Source organism: Bombina bombina, chromosome 5 (assembly GCF_027579735.1).
Source record: "Bombina bombina isolate aBomBom1 chromosome 5, aBomBom1.pri, whole genome shotgun sequence".
Lineage (NCBI taxonomy): Eukaryota > Metazoa > Chordata > Amphibia > Anura > Bombinatoridae > Bombina > Bombina bombina.
This window is the reverse complement of record NC_069503.1, coordinates 1,017,893,170-1,017,910,914: the sequence shown is the minus strand read 5'-3', so window position 1 is coordinate 1,017,910,914 and position 17,745 is coordinate 1,017,893,170. Positions and strand designations below refer to the sequence as shown.

At 39.8% G+C, this 17,745-nt stretch overlaps 1 protein-coding gene across 5 annotated transcripts in view; it reads right to left on the bottom strand.

The window, feature by feature from the left end:
* Positions 1–505: 505 nt before the first annotated feature.
* The window catches only part of RIMS2 (regulating synaptic membrane exocytosis 2), a 1,281,054-nt gene continuing 1,263,814 nt past the window's right edge, over positions 506–17,745 (bottom strand). For all 5 annotated transcript variants that reach the window (XM_053715268.1, XM_053715269.1, XM_053715270.1 and 2 more), the window contains 2 exons: positions 13,787–13,926; positions 506–1,473 (listed from right to left, as the gene is read on the bottom strand). In XM_053715268.1, the coding sequence (XP_053571243.1) occupies positions 1,255–1,473; positions 13,787–13,926 (359 nt within the window). In that variant the 3' untranslated portion in view covers positions 506–1,254. The remainder of the gene's footprint in view (positions 1,474–13,786; positions 13,927–17,745) is intronic.

Sequence of the window (17,745 nt, the reverse complement as noted above, 5' to 3'; positions counted from 1 at the left end):
GTTTTAATTGAATTTTTTTTTTTATTCAAACAATTAAAGATTACAGGTAAAAAGATCTGCAATCCTTGGTCAAACAATTGGGTGAAGCAGTCATTGCACAAGGGGTGTTATGTGATTTGTGAATGAATTTTGGAGAAAATGAATCTGTAAAGAGGTTTGTGAGACAGACACATAATGCAAAACTGGGATCCGATTGGATAATGGATAATAAAAACAAATGTACAATTTGCACATAATGTTAAACTTTACAAGGCTTGTACCTTTTACATTGAAATAAATTATATATATGTTACATTTATTTTTTGTCACATAAACAGAATTTTAAATATTTGCTAGAAAGTATTTTTATTCTTTTTTTTCTTTACTATGTGTCTGCAAAAACACAGACCATGATTAATTTTCAAGAATGATAAAACGTGGTTTTGTCTTTGTATCACGTTGTTACATTCTCTCCCCTTTAAAACCATGCACTAGTGAAATTTTGTTTTCTTAAAAATAATATAAATTGTTGGAAATGGCTGATTTTTTTTCCATTTTTATTATTTTGTTTTTTCATTTTTTTCCATTTTTTTTTTTGCAAGTTGCAGCCCAAAGAAAATATTTTTACTGTTCACTTAGATCTGTGTCCATGCAAAAATGGATTTCTTTTTTCATACAGTACAGAATAACAACAGAAAAAAAAACATTTCCCTGGAGAGATTATCAAATTTGGGTTCTTCTCAGATGCATGTTCCACACACATTTTCCAGAGCAATGGACTTTATAATCTTTTGTAGCAACTGTCCTTTATAATAACACTGTGCTCCGGTACTCCATCCATCTTATACTCTTCCGCTCACGCCTTCCTTTTCTGGTTTACCTAAACCTTGATCCAAGACGTACCCAGACTTTGGGGGGCGAATACAAAAAGAAAAATGAGCAACGTGATGTGCCATTGACTATGACCATGTTGCTTAAAATATTTCTTTTTTGTTTTTTTACTGTCAGTAATCCATGGCTTCAGATTGGACTAAAACTGAGCTTCAATGGTCTCCAACCCGGTAGCTCTACTCCTTCCCCTGAGAGCCTTCCCCTGTGCACAATGTGTGCAACTTCCTCTGAGAATGCAGGATCGCTTGGTATCCCTAGAAACAGGCTCAGAAGACACAACATTAAGCATGCAGTGTTTACCAGGGTTTGCGACCTGTCATTTTGTTTTGATGAGATTTTGTATTTTTTAACGCTGGTTGCAGAGACAACAGTTTTTCACAAATGCTATGAACGAGCATAAGAAGGTCCTGTGGAACTTTCAAGAGATGATTGGGACGCTCTCCTTGTCAGAGGAGCCAATGTAGGGTCTACTAGAGAGGAAGGGGGAAAAAGCTTAAACCATCCAATCACCATGTTGGACAGCTCTAGTTCATCTAAAAGTATTTGAGCAACACCCATGAAGGATTTGTGATCCATGCGTCCATAATCTCCCCAAACGATTATCTGTTTGAAAAATAAATGAAAACATTAATTTTAGGTAATACATGAAGATTAAAAGTGACATAAATCACTAAGAACTAAATAAGAACCACATCTGAAGAAGGATTTTCCAAAGTTGCTCTTTGACATTCTTAAAGAAATATACTTTTTGTAAATTTAAAATTAGACTAAATAAATTTTTAAAAAATGGACTTGGAACACAGAAATGTAAGCTCCAATACAAAATTATGTTGGCCCTTTCAAATTAACCCCTTACGACTCACGTCGTACAGGGTACGTCACACACAAACTGGTCTTTAAAGTCCAACGACGTACCCTGTACGACGTTATGGGTTTAAAGTGGCTGGAAGCGATCCTGAGAGGGCCACTCTGTGCGCCAGCGATCTAGCAGTGGCCAAATTAGAAGTGGTGGGAGAGGGTGGTGGGTGGCAGAGAAGGGGGGGGGGGGAAATAACTTTTAAAAATAGATCTGGGAGGGGGTATGGAGGGGGGCAGCTACACTACAGAAAAAGTGGAGTTTATTTTAAAAAAAAAGAAAAAGCAACATTTGATTGCAAAGTGGGTACTGGCAGGCATCTGCCAGTACCCAAAATGGTGGCAAATAGTTAGTGGGAGGAGGGTTAGAGAGCTCTTTGGGGAGGGGCATCAGGGAGGTTGGGGGCTAAGGGGGGATCCTACACAGCAGAATATTTTTTTTTATTATATTTTAAATTAAAAAAAGCCTTTTATTTTAGTACTGGCAGACTTTCTGCCAGTACTTAAGATGGCGGGGACAATTGTGGGGTGGGAGAGGGAAGAGAGCTGTTTGGGAGGGTTCAGGGGGTGGGATGTGTCAGGTGGGACGCTGATCTTTACACTAAAGCTAAAATTAACCCTTCAAGCTCCTTACAAGGTACCTAATTAACCCTGTCACTGCTGGGCATAATACAAGTGTGGTGCGCAGCGGCATTTAGCGGCCTTCTACTTAGCAAAATGCAATGCCAAAGCCATATATGTCTGCTATTTCTGAACAAAGGGGATCCCAGAGAACCATTTACAACCATTTGTGCCATAATTGCACAAGCTGTTTGTAAATAATTTCAGTGAGAAACTCAAAGTTAGTGAAAAAGTGAACAATTTTTTTTATTATGATCGAATTTGGTGGTAAAATGGTGACATGAAATAATGGGCCTAGATCAATACTTTGGGTTGTCTATTACACTACATACACTAAAACTAAAATTAACCCTACAAGCTACATAATTAACCCATTCACTGCTGGGCCTAATACAAGTGTGTTGCGCAGCGGCATTTAGTGAACCAATAGAAATGTTCCAAAACTTAATAGAATTAGAGATCACCAGCTTACATTCTTCATTAGACACTTCAACCACCACACGTCCCACATTAGCTACTAAACACAACTTATCTTGCAATGAAAAACAAGCACTTTTGTCACTCAGCAACAACAAAGACCTAGTAGTCACCCCAGCGGACAAGGGGGGAGCAGTAGTCATTCTTAACACTGCCGACTACAAGAAAGAAGTCTATAAACAACTAAATGACAGGGATACATACCAGAAACTCACGTTTAACCCAACTCACAAATACCAAAAAGAACTTCATTCATTACTTGATTCTGCAGTAGAAGAGGGCATCCTTAATCCTGAACTAGCTGAATATTGTCTAGTTGAACATCCCATCATACCTACCTTTCGCACAGTACCAAAGATACATAAAACCCTTATCAATACACCTGGCAGGCCCATTGTAGCCAGCCGGGGTTCACTGTGCGAGAGGATAGGTGATTGGCTGGACAACATGCTACAACCCATTGTCAAGTCCTTGCCTGGCTATATACGAGATAGTACTCACCTTATACAACAAATGCAATAAATTACCTGGCAGGAAAATTACACATGGCTCACTATAGACGTAACAGCTCTTTACTCTGACATACATGCTCAAACGGTACACAAGTTATCCAGATAGATTTATTGTCTATCTGGAAAAACTCACGTTATTTCTTCTCACTCACAACTACTTTGTCTTTGAGGGCCAGTACTACCTCCAAAAATGTGGTACGGCCATGGGGGCCTAGTTTGCCCCCTCATATGCTAACTTGTATATGGGGTACTTTGAACATCTTTATCTCTTTGGAGGTGGACTGGCCCTCGGTGACAAAGTGGTCGTATACGGCAGGTTCATAGATGATCTTATCATCATTTATAGAAAGAATACTGAACTAACTATACAAGAGATGATCACTTATTTCAATAGCAATACATTGAACCTCAAATTTACACACAAAAACAATGATTCAATAATTGATTTTCTAGATCTCACATTAGAGCACAATGGCGAAGGCCAGATAATAACCAGTACATTTAGGAAACCTTTAATCAAAAAACACCATCCTTAGAGCTGACTCTTGTCATGCCCCACACATCCAAAAAGGCATCCCTAAGGGCCAATACCTAAGACTACGGAGAAACTGTAGTTCCCTCTACCTTTATAATAAACAAGCAGAAGAACTTATCCACAGGTTAGTAACAAGAGGCTACAATAAAAGTATTCTCCTCAAGACTAAATCTCAGGTAGCAAGAATGGACAGGAACACACTTCTCAACAAGAGCACAAGCACTAAAACTCAGAAAGCACTGATTAGTAAGAATAAGACAATCACACCGAGTGAAAATATATGCTTTGTAACAAACTACAGCAATCAACTCTACGCCATTGTTAAGATCATAAAGAAATATCTACCAGTCCTAAACGGAGATATGATCTTAAGACACAAATTGGAAAATAACATCAAATTTGTGGCCAAAAAAGCACCAACCATACGTGATAAAATTACACAGAAATTCTATCAACAAGTCCCACCCAACACCAACTGGCTAACACCAACCAAAGGGAACTATAAATGTGGCCATATACCATGTAAACGTTGCAAGTACACCAATAGTAGCTCTACTTTCAATTCATCACAGACCAACAAATCATATCCTATCACCATCAGAATGGATTTCACATCCACACGTAGTATACCTCATAACATGCACATACTGTCAACAACAGTACATAGGTATCACAACACGGCCACTAAAAGATTGCATAAGAGAACATCTCTTATCAATAGAGGACGAAGTTCCGAGAACCCCAGTGGCCAAACACTTTCACACACATGAACAGAAATTAACCCACTTTTCCTTCAAAGCAATTGAACAAACACTAAAAAATCCACTAGGGGGTGATAGAAAACAGAATTTATGTTTACCTGATAAATTTCTTTCTCCAACGGTGTGTCCGGTCCACGGCGTCATCCTTACTTGCGGGATATTCTCTTCCCCAACAGGAAATGGCAAAGAGCCCAGCAAAGCTGGTCACATGATCCCTCCTAGGCTCCGCCTACCCCAGTCATTCGACCGACGTTAAGGAGGAATATTTGCATAGGAGAAACCATATGGTACCGTGGTGACTGTAGTTAAAGAAAATAAATTATCAGACCTGATTAAAAAACCAGGGCGGGCCGTGGACCGGACACACCGTTGGAGAAAGAAATTTATCAGGTAAACATAAATTCTGTTTTCTCCAACATAGGTGTGTCCGGTCCACGGCGTCATCCTTACTTGTGGGAACCAATACCAAAGCTTTAGGACACGGATGAAGGGAGGGAGCAAATCAGGTCACCTAAATGGAAGGCACCACGGCTTGCAAAACCTCTCTCCCAAAAATAGCCTCAGAAGAAGCAAAAGTATCAAACTTGTAAAATTTGGTAAAAGTGTGCAGTGAAGACCAAGTCGCTGCCCTACATATCTGATCAACAGAAGCCTCGTTCTTGAAGGCCCATGTGGAAGCCACAGCCCTAGTGGAATGAGCTGTGATTCTTTCGGGAGGCTGCCGTCCGGCAGTCTCGTAAGCCAATCTGATGATGCTTTTAATCCAAAAAGAGAGAGAGGTAGAAGTTGCTTTTTGACCTCTCCTTTTACCTGAATAAACAACAAACAAGGAAGATGTTTGTCTAAAATCCTTTGTAGCATCTAAATAGAATTTTAGAGCGCGAACAACATCCAAATTGTGCAACAAACGTTCCTTCTTTGAAACTGGTTTTGGACACAGAGAAGGTACGATAATCTCCTGGTTAATGTTTTTGTTAGAAACAACTTTTGGAAGAAAACCAGGTTTGGTACGTAAAACCACCTTATCTGCATGGAACACCAGATAAGGAGGAGAACACTGCAGAGCAGATAATTCTGAGACTCTTCTAGCAGAAGAAATTGCAACTAAAAACAAAACTTTCCAAGATAATAACTTAATATCAACGGAATGTAAGGGTTCAAACGGAACCCCCTGAAGAACTGAAAGAACTAAATTGAGACTCCAAGGAGGAGTCAAAGGTTTGTAAACAGGCTTGATTCTAACCAGAGCCTGAACAAAGGCTTGAACATCTGGCACAGCTGCCAGCTTTTTGTGAAGTAACACCGACAAGGCAGAAATCTGTCCCTTCAGGGAACTTGCAGATAATCCTTTTTCCAATCCTTCTTGAAGGAAGGATAGAATCCTAGGAATCTTAACCTTGTCCCAAGGAAATCCTTTAGATTCACACCAACAGATATATTTTTTCCAAATTTTGTGGTAAATCTTTCTAGTTACAGGCTTTCTGGCCTGAACAAGAGTATCGATAACAGAATCTGAGAATCCTCGCTTCGATAAAATCAAGCGTTCAATCTCCAAGCAATCAGCTGGAGTGAAACCAGATTCGGATGTTCGAACGGACCCTGAACAAGAAGGTCTCGTCTCAAAGGTAGCTTCCAAGGTGGAGCCGATGACATATTCACCAGATCTGCATACCAAGTCCTGCGTGGCCACGCAGGAGCTATCAAGATCACCGACGCCCTCTCCTGAGTGATCCTGGCTACCAGCCTGGGGATGAGAGGAAATGGCGGGAACACATAAGCTAGTTTGAAGGTCCAAGGTGCTACTAGTGCATCCACTAGAGCCGCCTTGGGATCCCTGGATCTGGCCCCGTAGCAAGGAACTTTGAAGTTCTGACGAGAGGCCATCAGATCCATGTCTGGAATGCCCCACAAGTGAGTGACTTGGGCAAAGATTTCCGGATGGAGTTCCCACTCCCCCGGATGCAATGTCTGACGACTCAGAAAATCCGCTTCCCAATTTTCCACTCCTGGGATGTGGATAGCAGACAGGTGGCAGGAGTGAGACTCCGCCCATAGAATGATTTTGGTCACTTCTTCCATCGCTAGGGAACTCCTTGTTCCCCCCTGATGGTTGATGTACGCAACAGTTGTCATGTTGTCTGATTGAAACCGTATGAACTTGGTCCTCGCTAGCTGAGGCCAGGCCTTGAGAGCATTGAATATCGCTCTCAGTTCCAGAATATTTATCGGTAGAAGAGATTCTTCCCGAGACCAAAGACCCTGAGCTTTCAGGGGTCCCCAGACCGCGCCCCAGCCCATCAGACTGGCGTCGGTCGTGACAATGACCCACTCTGGTCTGCGGAATGTCATCCCTTGTGACAGGTTGTCCAGGGACAGCCACCAACGGAGTGAGTCTCTGGTCCTCTGATTTACTTGTATCTTCGGAGACAAGTCTGTATAGTCCCCATTCCACTGACTGAGCATGCACAGTTGTAATGGTCTTAGATGAATGCGCGCAAAAGGAACTATGTCCATTGCCGCTACCATCAACCCGATCACTTCCATGCACTGAGCTATGGAAGGAAGAGGAACGGAATGAAGTATCCGACAAGAGTCTAGAAGTTTTGTTTTTCTGACCTCTGTCAGAAAAATCCTCATTTCTAAGGAGTCTATAATTGTTCCCAAGAAGGGAACCCTTGTTGACGGGGATAGAGAACTCTTTTCCACGTTCACTTTCCATCCGTGAGATCTGAGAAAGGCCAGGACGATGTCCGTGTGAGCCTTTGCTTGAGGAAGGGACGACGCTTGAATCAGAATGTCGTCCAAGTAAGGTACTACCGCAACGCCCCTTGGTCGTAGCACAGCTAGAAGGGACCCTAGTACCTTTGTGAAAATCCTTGGAGCAGTGGCTAATCCGAAAGGAAGCGCCACGAACTGGTAATGTTTGTCCAGGAATGCGAACCTTAGGAACCGATGATGTTCCTTGTGGATAGGAATATGTAGATACGCATCCTTAAAATCCACCGTGGTCATGAATTGACCTTCCTGGATGGAAGGAAGAATAGTTCGAATGGTTTCCATCTTGAACGATGGAACCTTGAGAAACTTGTTTAAGATCTTGAGATCTAAGATTGGTCTGAACGTTCCCTCTTTTTTGGGAACTATGAACAGATTGGAGTAGAACCCCATCCCTTGTTCTCTTAATGGAACAGGATGAATCACTCCCATTTTTAACAGGTCTTCTACACAATGTAAGAACGCCTGTCTTTTTATGTGGTCTGAAGACAACTGAGACCTGTGGAACCTCCCCCTTGGGGGAAGTCCCTTGAATTCCAGAAGATAACCTTGGGAGACTATTTCTAGCGCCCAAGGATCCAGAACATCTCTTGCCCAAGCCTGAGCGAAGAGAGAGAGTCTGCCCCCCACCAGATCCGGTCCCGGATCGGGGGCCAACATTTCATGCTGTCTTGGTAGCAGTGGCAGGTTTCTTGGCCTGCTTTCCCTTGTTCCAGCCTTGCATTGGTCTCCAAGCTGGCTTGGCTTGAGAAGTATTACCCTCTTGCTTAGAGGACGTAGCACTTTGGGCTGGTCCGTTTTTACGAAAGGGACGAAAATTAGGTCTATTTTTTGCCTTGAAAGGCCGATCCTGAGGAAGGGCGTGGCCCTTACCCCCAGTGATATCAGAGATAATCTCTTTCAAGTCAGGGCCAAACAGCGTTTTCCCCTTGAAAGGAATGTTAAGTAGCTTGTTCTTGGAAGACGCATCAGCCGACCAAGAATTCAACCAAAGCGCTCTGCGCGCCACAATAGCAAACCCAGAATTCTTAGCCGCTAACCTAGCCAATTGCAAAGTGGCGTCTAGGGTGAAAGAATTAGCCAATTTGAGAGCATTGATTCTGTCCATAATCTCCTCATAAGGAGGAGAATCACTATCGAGCGACTTTATCAGCTCATCGAACCAGAAACATGCGGCTGTAGCGACAGGGACAATGCATGAAATTGGTTGTAGAAGGTAACCCTGCTGAACAAACATCTTTTTAAGCAAACCTTCTAATTTTTTATCCATAGGATCTTTGAAAGCACAACTATCCTCTATGGGTATAGTGGTGCGTTTGTTTAAAGTGGAAACCGCTCCCTCGACCTTGGGGACTGTCTGCCATAAGTCCTTTCTGGGGTCGACCATAGGAAACAATTTTTTAAATATGGGGGGAGGGACGAAAGGAATACCGGGCCTTTCCCATTCTTTATTAACAATGTCCGCCACCCGCTTGGGTATAGGAAAAGCTTCTGGGAGCCCCGGCACCTCTAGGAACTTGTCCATTTTACATAGTTTCTCTGGGATGACCAACTTTTCACAATCATCCAGAGTGGATAATACCTCCTTAAGCAGAATGCGGAGATGTTCCAACTTAAATTTAAATGCAATCACATCAGGTTCAGCCTGTTGAGAAATGTTCCCTGAATCAGTAATTTCTCCCTCAGACAAAACCTCCCTGGCCCCATCAGACTGGGTTAGGGGCCCTTCAGAGATATTAATATCAGCGTCGTCATGCTCTTCAGTATCTAAAACAGAGCAGCCACGCTTACGCTGACAAGGGTTCATTTTGGCTAAAATGTTTTTGACAGAATTATCCATTACAGCCGTTAATTGTTGCATAGTAAGGAGTATTGGCGCGCTAGATGTACTAGGGGCCTCCTGAGTGGGCAAGACTCGTGTAGACGAAGGAGGGAATGATGCAGTACCATGCTTACTCCCCTCACTTGAGGAATCATCTTGGGCATCATTGTCATTATCACATAAATCACATTTATTTAAATGAATAGGAATTCTGGCTTCCCCACATTCAGAACACAGTCTATCTGGTAGTTCAGACATGTTAAACAGGCATAAACTTGATAACAAAGTACAAAAACGTTTTAAAATAAAACCGTTACTGTCACTTTAAATTTTAAACTGAACACACTTTATTACTGCAATTGCGAAAAAACATGAAGGAATTGTTCAAAATTCACCAAATTTTCACCACAGTGTCTTAAAGCCTTAAAAGTATTGCACACCAAATTTGGAAGCTTTAACCCTTAAAATAACGGAATCGGAGCCGTTTTAAACTTTAACCCCTTTACAGTCCCTGGTATCTGCTTTGCTGAGACCCAACCAAGCCCAAAGGGGAATACGATACCAAATGACGCCTTCAGAAAGTCTTTTCTAAGTATCAGAGCTCCTCTCACATGCGACTGCATGCCATGCCTCTCAAAAACAAGTGCGCCACACCGGCGCGAAAATGAGGCTCTGCTTAAGCTTTGGGAAAGCCCCTAAGAAATAAGGTGTCTAATACAGTGCCTGCCGATATTATTATATCAAAAATACCCAGATAAAATGATTCCTCAAGGCTAAATATGTGTTAATAATGAATCGATTTAGCCCAGAAACAGTCTACAGTATTAATAAGCCCTTGTGAAGCCCTTATTTATGATCGTAATAAACATGGCTTACCGGATCCCATAGGGAAAATGACAGCTTCCAGCATTACATCGTCTTGTTAGAATGTGTCATACCTCAAGCAGCAAGAGACTGCACACTGTTCCCCCAACTGAAGTTAATTGCTCTCAACAGTCCTGTGTGGAACAGCCATGGATTTTAGTTACGGTTGCTAAAATCATTTTCCTCATACAAACAGAAATCTTCATCTCTTTTCTGTTTCTGAGTAAATAGTACATACCAGCACTATTTCAAAATAACAAACTCTTGATTGAATAATAAAAACTACAGTTAAACACTAAAAAACTCTAAGCCATCTCCGTGGAGATGTTGCCTGTACAACGGCAAAGAGAATGACTGGGGTAGGCGGAGCCTAGGAGGGATCATGTGACCAGCTTTGCTGGGCTCTTTGCCATTTCCTGTTGGGGAAGAGAATATCCCGCAAGTAAGGATGACGCCGTGGACCGGACACACCTATGTTGGAGAAATAGGGCACTATCAAAAAGAGAAGTATACTGGATATTCATGCTACAGACCAGAGTACCACAAGGTATGAACAAAAAGTATGATGTAAATTTATTCATAGACTAATCTATATATATTTACACCTGGTCTCATTATCCAATGAAAATAAACATCCTTATACTACAGTTCTTTCCCCCCCCCCTCTTTAAAGCAACACTATATTAAAATTCATTGCACTGTAGTGACTTTCTAGCTCTTTTTAGCACCACCAGCCGCATATGCCCCCCTTCTTGTTGCATTCCATTATTTTTCTAGTTCTCTCTTCCTCCTCCACATATTCAGTTAGTTTTTCTCCCCTTTTTTTTTTATCCATCCAATTATTCAACAGAAAATGTTTTTATCCTCTATAGCATTGATGTTGTAAACCCATAGGGCATAATCTCTATCCTCTTCTCCTTAGAAATAATTAGAGACAGACCCCCCCTCCCTTTGTATTAATAAATACACCATCCTTTAGGACACCACTTGCAAGCCACGCAAACTAATCATATACCACATGCTAGGCTTGCATTGTTGAGAATATTAATAGCGAATAGGGGGACCGCTTAGAGATACACTCCATCTAGCTTCTTTACATAAATAAAATCTTCATTAGTGCTTTTTACTAACACTTTCTACTATTATTTATTGATGTTCCCACATTTCAGTTTTCTTTTAATGTCTATGTAATATAGAGCCTATAATGTTATTAATCTCTTTTAATCATTAGTCCTTTTTCTGTTAGTAGTTTTTCACAGTGGTTCATCCAACTAGTGCAAATCAAGACCAGTCTGGTCATTTGTATTATGTGCCATTATTTATATAGTGCTCTCTTAAGCACTAGAATTATTTGTTTTAATTCTGAACATATATATATATACATAGCCACTATCTTCATTAGAAGATAGCACACTAAATATACTGTTTGATGATAATACCACTATCTAATTGTAAATACTAACTGCACCAATATACCTCCAAATTATTATATTTCCAAGTATTTATCATATGTTTAATTCTGTTTTATTAAGCTTTCCCCCTGCTGGATAGCAATATTGTAGGTGTGAGCCATTGCTCTGATTGCCAGGTACATTCAGGTGTGTTATCCCCTATTCACTAGCTCACACAGTTTATTCTATACAACAGGGGTTAACAAGAATACACCTACCTTTACACATCCTATTGGCCCTTAACACCTATAAATTTACCTCCAGCAGCAGGAACCAATATCTCTGATGAAGCACATGTGCTCATGCGTGAAACGCGTAAGATAGGAGCCTACCTGATGTCTAGTATTGAAGTCTGCTCCTAATAAAACCTTTTGCATTTACTCAAAGACTCAGCGCTTCCTTTTCCTCATTCTTATATTACACTACATAGACTAAAGCTAAAATTAACCCTACAAGCTACATAATTAACCCATTCACTGCTGGGCCTAATACAAGTGTGTTGCGCAGCGGCATTTAGCGGCCTTCTAATTACCAAAAAAGTAATGCCACAGCCATAAATGTCTGCTATTTCTGAACAAAGGGGATCCCAGAGAAGCATTTACAATTTGTGCAATAATTGCACAAACTGTTTGTAAATAATATCAGTGAGAAATTTAAAGTTTGTGAAAAAGTGAACGATTTTTTTTATTTGATCGCATTTGGCGGTGAAATGGTGGCATGAAATATACCAAAATGAGCCTAGATCAATACTTTGGGTTGTCTACTAAAAATATATATATGTCAAGGGATATTGAGTGATTCCTGACAGATATCAGTGTTGCAATTTAACTATCGCTAATTTTGGGGGGGGGAAATGGTTTGGATATAGCAAAGTGTTACTTGTATTTATTGCCCTATAACTTGCAAAAAAAGCAAAGATCATGTAAACATTGGGTATTTCTAAACTTTGTATTTTTGTTTTGTGTGGATCACCTAGCGATGATAAAGATGCATAGTCGCCAGAAATTATATTTTGAAAGTATTACACATATATGGGGAAAAATAGTTGATTAATTCTACATTAACATGTGTGGAGTATGAAATGATAATTTTTTTGTGTAACGGACTAGTCATTGGATGTCTTTCAACCTGGATTAATTGCGTACATTAGCACCCCTTACTGAACATATACATGGCAAAAATTACTTTCAAAACTCTGAAATAATCTCATTAGTTTGTGTTAAATAAAGCCACCTGGTCCCAGAGTCATTCTTAAGGGGACATTAAACACTAAATAAATGCTAGATAGAATAATGCATTCAAAGTCTGAGAATAAGATGTAGATGTATTTTTTAAGGTTTCATTAGCTCTTGAAATATTGTCAAAATAAGTATAAAGTTTTAGTGCCTATAAAACAATGGGAGCTGCCATGTTGTAACTTAAGTTACCTTCTCTGCTGTGGCCAATTAAGGACAGTTATAAATAGGTCACTAGAGTATGCAGCCAATGGCTGTGTGGAATATAACAGTGTTCTGCACTTTTCTAACACAAACTGAAAAGCTCACAATTTCAGAATGGAATTACATGAAAAGGGGACATAATAAATAATGAAAATATATTGCAGACTTTTTTTTATATATGCGATTTATAATTTTATAATACCATCTCAAAGTGTTTAATGTCTCTTTAAATTCCACCTTAAAGGGACAATCTACAACAAAATTGTTATTGTTTAAAAATTCCTTTATTGACCATTCCCCAGTTTTGCATATCCAACACTGTTAAATGAATACACTTCTTACCTTGTATCTAAGCCTCTGCAGACTGCCCCTTATCTCAGTTCTTTCGACAGACATGCATTTTATTTAGCCAATCAATACTGACTCATTAATATCTCCACAGAAGTGTGCACAATGTTATCTATGTGGCACACATGAACTAGCACTATCTAGCTATGAAAAACTGTCACAATGCACTGAGAAAAGAGGTGGCCTTCAAGGGTTTAGAAATTAGCATATGAGCCTACCTAGGTTTAGCTTTCAACAAAGAATACCAAGAGACCAAAGCAAATTTAATGATAAAAGTAAACAGAAAAGTTGTTCCAAACTGCATGCCCAATCTGAATCATGAAAAAGTTTAAGTATGACTTGACTGTCCCTTTAAGGAACACATGAATATTATAGTAACTACAGCTATGCAGTTAGCTATGCAGACATGATTTTTTTTGTATTCATTTCACTGAAAAGAACCAAGACAATATTTACCTGCAGGACCTTTCCTTGTGGTGACTCTTCAAAAGCTAACAGCTGCTGGTACAAAGGTTCCAGCGTTTTTCGTGCTACTTTTGTTTTCTTTTTGGCTATGCAGGCACCATTTTCTAGAAGATACACCTTTACATACGGTGCTGAAACAATGAAAAAAAATATTTCAATACCCAATTCTAGCCATTCATTTCTGAATAAAAATTGTCAGTACAAATTATCAGGTGATACAAGGATGAAACATAAATCAATGCATAGAAATAATTGTACTCGCTCTATTGTTGTTGACAACAACACTGAACTAAACCTTATTAGGAGCTAGCTGAACACTTCTGGTGAGCCAATGACAAGACGCATGTGTGCGTAGCCACCAATCACCAGTTAGCTTTCAGTAATGCATTAGCAAGGAAGAAAGAATAGTAGCACCACCAATGTTGAATCACTTAAAGGAGACTTTTATTCAGCCAGACTGCAAATGAACAACTTTTCGGACCCATAGTCATGAGACATTACTAAGGACATGGGTCCGAAACGTTGTTGATTTGCAGTATGGCTAAATAAAAGTCTCCTTTAAGTGATTCAACATTGGTGGTGCTGCTATTCTTTCTTCCTTGCTGGTTTGGGGTAAAGTGCATAAACCCTATAGTGTGCACAGCTGCCGCAAATCCTCTCAGGTGCTGGATACTTTGGATCTTTTCAGTAATGCATTGCTGTTCCTAAGCCTATCTAGGTATGCTTTCCAACAAAGGCTACTAAGTGAACAAAGTCAATTTGATAGCAAAAGTAAATTGAAAAGACTCTTTCAATTTGAATTTCATGTGTCTTTAAAGTACAATGCACACTGAATATATTTTCTGAAACCAAATAATTTACATCCCAAGCAAGACCAGGCAGACCTCATAGGACCAGTAAATAAAGCAGATTTGCTAAATCAACAAATGCATGAAAACAAGACAATGCAATAGCACTTAGTCTGAACTTCAAATGAGTATTAGATTTTTTTTCTAACACATTTCAGTGGTGTCTATTTCCACTCCCCCTATACCATGTGACAGCCATCAGCCAATCAAAAATGCATATACATATATTCTGTGAATTCTTGCAGGTATTGTGCATATTTTTGTTAATGGAAGTAAATTTGAAAGTAGTTTATAATTGCATGCTCTATCTGAATCATTAACATTTAATATGACCTTAGTTTCCCTTTAAGTGACTGCTCAGAAGACCAGTATGGCTTGCTGCAACACAAGCGGACAGCTCCACCTACTGGCTATTTTAATAAATGCACTGCTTCTCAATAAGTCACATGACTGGAAAAAAAGGTTGTTATTCTGAAACGGTGTAAATTGAACCGTTGTAAAACGAGGGCCACCTGTATATTACGCTAAAATCTTTACATAATAAAAAACATCCAAACATCTGCATCCACAATTTAGGCCCAGCTAAAGCAGGAACATCCTACCCCAGTATATAAAAGCACAGGCAAAAGATGACTTGTAAAGTGTGTTCTTCATGGGAGAGTAGAGGTCTCTAAACTAATTCTATATTTAAAAAAAGTGGAAACATTTAGCCTGGACCAAAAAAAACACAGAAATTTAACAGTAGAAGACTGTAAATTAAATGATGACAATTTTGGTTGCAGTAACTGAGCACATTTGAGGATACATCAGCATTAGAGGCTAACATCTCAGTATATAAAACTTACAGTGAAAGATGATGCAGAAACTATTGAGTTGTGTAAAGACTTTGCCTACGCTGTATTTGGTGACTTGCACAGGATCAGCTGCTGTTTCTGGCGGAAAGTTGTGTGAAACAGAAATCCTTTTCCAGTGGAAGAATGACCCAGACCACACATAGAAGCTATGCAAGTCACAGGAATAATTCAATCCTACTGAACATCTTTGGGAACAATTGAAAAAGGAAAAAGGCTAAATACTCTGACATCTTTAGACACTCTCTGGGGTGCTCTACGGGAGTGCTGAAATAATGTACGGTTCTGCACACATTTGTAGACTCAATGCAGAGTTAAACGGTCATTAAGGCTAATGTTAGTCATACCAATTATTGAGATTTTCAGTATACACTAACAAATATTTTTTTACTTTTATTAGTGGAATTGATGTATTTTTGTTTGAGAAATACTGTCTATTTTGTCAAACAAATATGCTGAAATAAAAGCAGTTAGTGGCAGTAGACTGAGACTTTTGCACCCAAATACATCAATCATCAAAAAGAAGCAACAATCATTTGTTAACAAAAACGTATTACAGGCGCAAATCAAGAGATGGAGACGGAATTTTTGTGCTTCTGCAATTGGCAAAGCAGTACTTAAAGGGATAGAAAGGTCAAAATTGAAATGTGCATAAATGCATTTAAATGTGAAATAGAAGCAGTTTTGCAATATACTTCCATTAGCAAAAATGCTTCTAGTAAAAGGAGCATACATACATATCCTGTGAGGGCACGTGCACCCGTATTCAAGCTCAGAGAGCTGAAGATGGTGCGTATTATTTCTGTGACAACTTTATTTGTGTCATATGAGCCACCACTGTCTCTCTGAGAAGGTGTGCTGTTTGAATACTGGTGCACGTGCCCTCACAGCATATGTGCGTATGCCTCTGAAAAATAGTGATAACTTTTACTAGAAGCATTTTTGCTAATGGAAACATATTGCAAAACTGCTTCTATTTCATATTGAAATGCACCCATAAACATTTCAATGTTCTATCCCTTTAATTTCCAAAAAAATAGCACTACTGAATAAATGGTAATGATAATAATAATAAAAAACTAACTAATGGCTAGATTACGAATTTTGCGGTATGAGGGGTGCGGTGCTAACTTGCACGTTATTGTCACCGCTCACTTCCCTACAGCGCTGGTATTACAGGTTTACATAAACCTGGCGTTAACAGGCAAGAAGTGAGCATTGAGCAAAATTGTGCTCCATACCACACTCCAATACCAGTGCTGTTTAAGTCAGCGGTGAGCTGGTTTTACGTGCTCGTGCACGATTTCCCCATAGACATCAATGGGGAGAGCCGGCTGAAAAAAAGCCTAACACCTGCAAAAAAGCAGCGTAAAGATCAGTAACACAGCCCCATTGATTCCTATGGGGAAACAAAATGTATGTTTACACCTAACACCCTAACATGAACCCCGAGTCTAAACACCCCTAATCTTACACTTATTAACCCCTAATCTGCCACCCCCGACATCGCCGACACCTACATTATACTTATTAACGCCTAATCTGCCGCTCCAGACATCGCCGCCACCTACATTATATTTATTAACCCCTAAACCGCCACACTCCCGTCTCGCAAACACTAGTTAAATATTATTAACTCCTAATCTGCCGCCCCTAACATTTTACAGGCAAGTTTGTATTTATTTTAACTAGGTAGAATAGTTACTAAATAATTATTAACTATTTACTAAACTACCTAGTTAAATACACAAATGTACCTGTAAACTAAAACCTAACCTGTCTTACAATAAAACCTTACATTACACTACAAAACCCTAGCCCACACTAAACTACCAATAGCGCTTAAAAGGGCCTTTTGCGGGGCATTGCCCCAAACAAATCAGCTCTTTTACCTGTAAAAAAAAAATACAAACACCCCACCAACAGTAAAACCCACCACCCACACAACCAACACCCCCCCCTAAAAAAAATAGGTAAAATCCTAACTAGAAAAACCTAAGCTCCCCATTGCCCTGAAAAGGGCATTTGGATGGACATTTCCCTTAAAAGGGCATTTAGCTCTTTTTCCCTCCAAACCCTAAGAAAAAAATAAAACCCACCCAATAAACCCTTAAAAAAACCTAACACTAACCCCTGAAGATCCACTTACAGTTTTGAAGACCGGACATCCATCCTCAACGAAGCCAGGAGAAGTCCTCAGCAAAGCGGCAAGAAGTCCTCAACGAAGCCAGGAGAAGTCTTCATCCAAGCC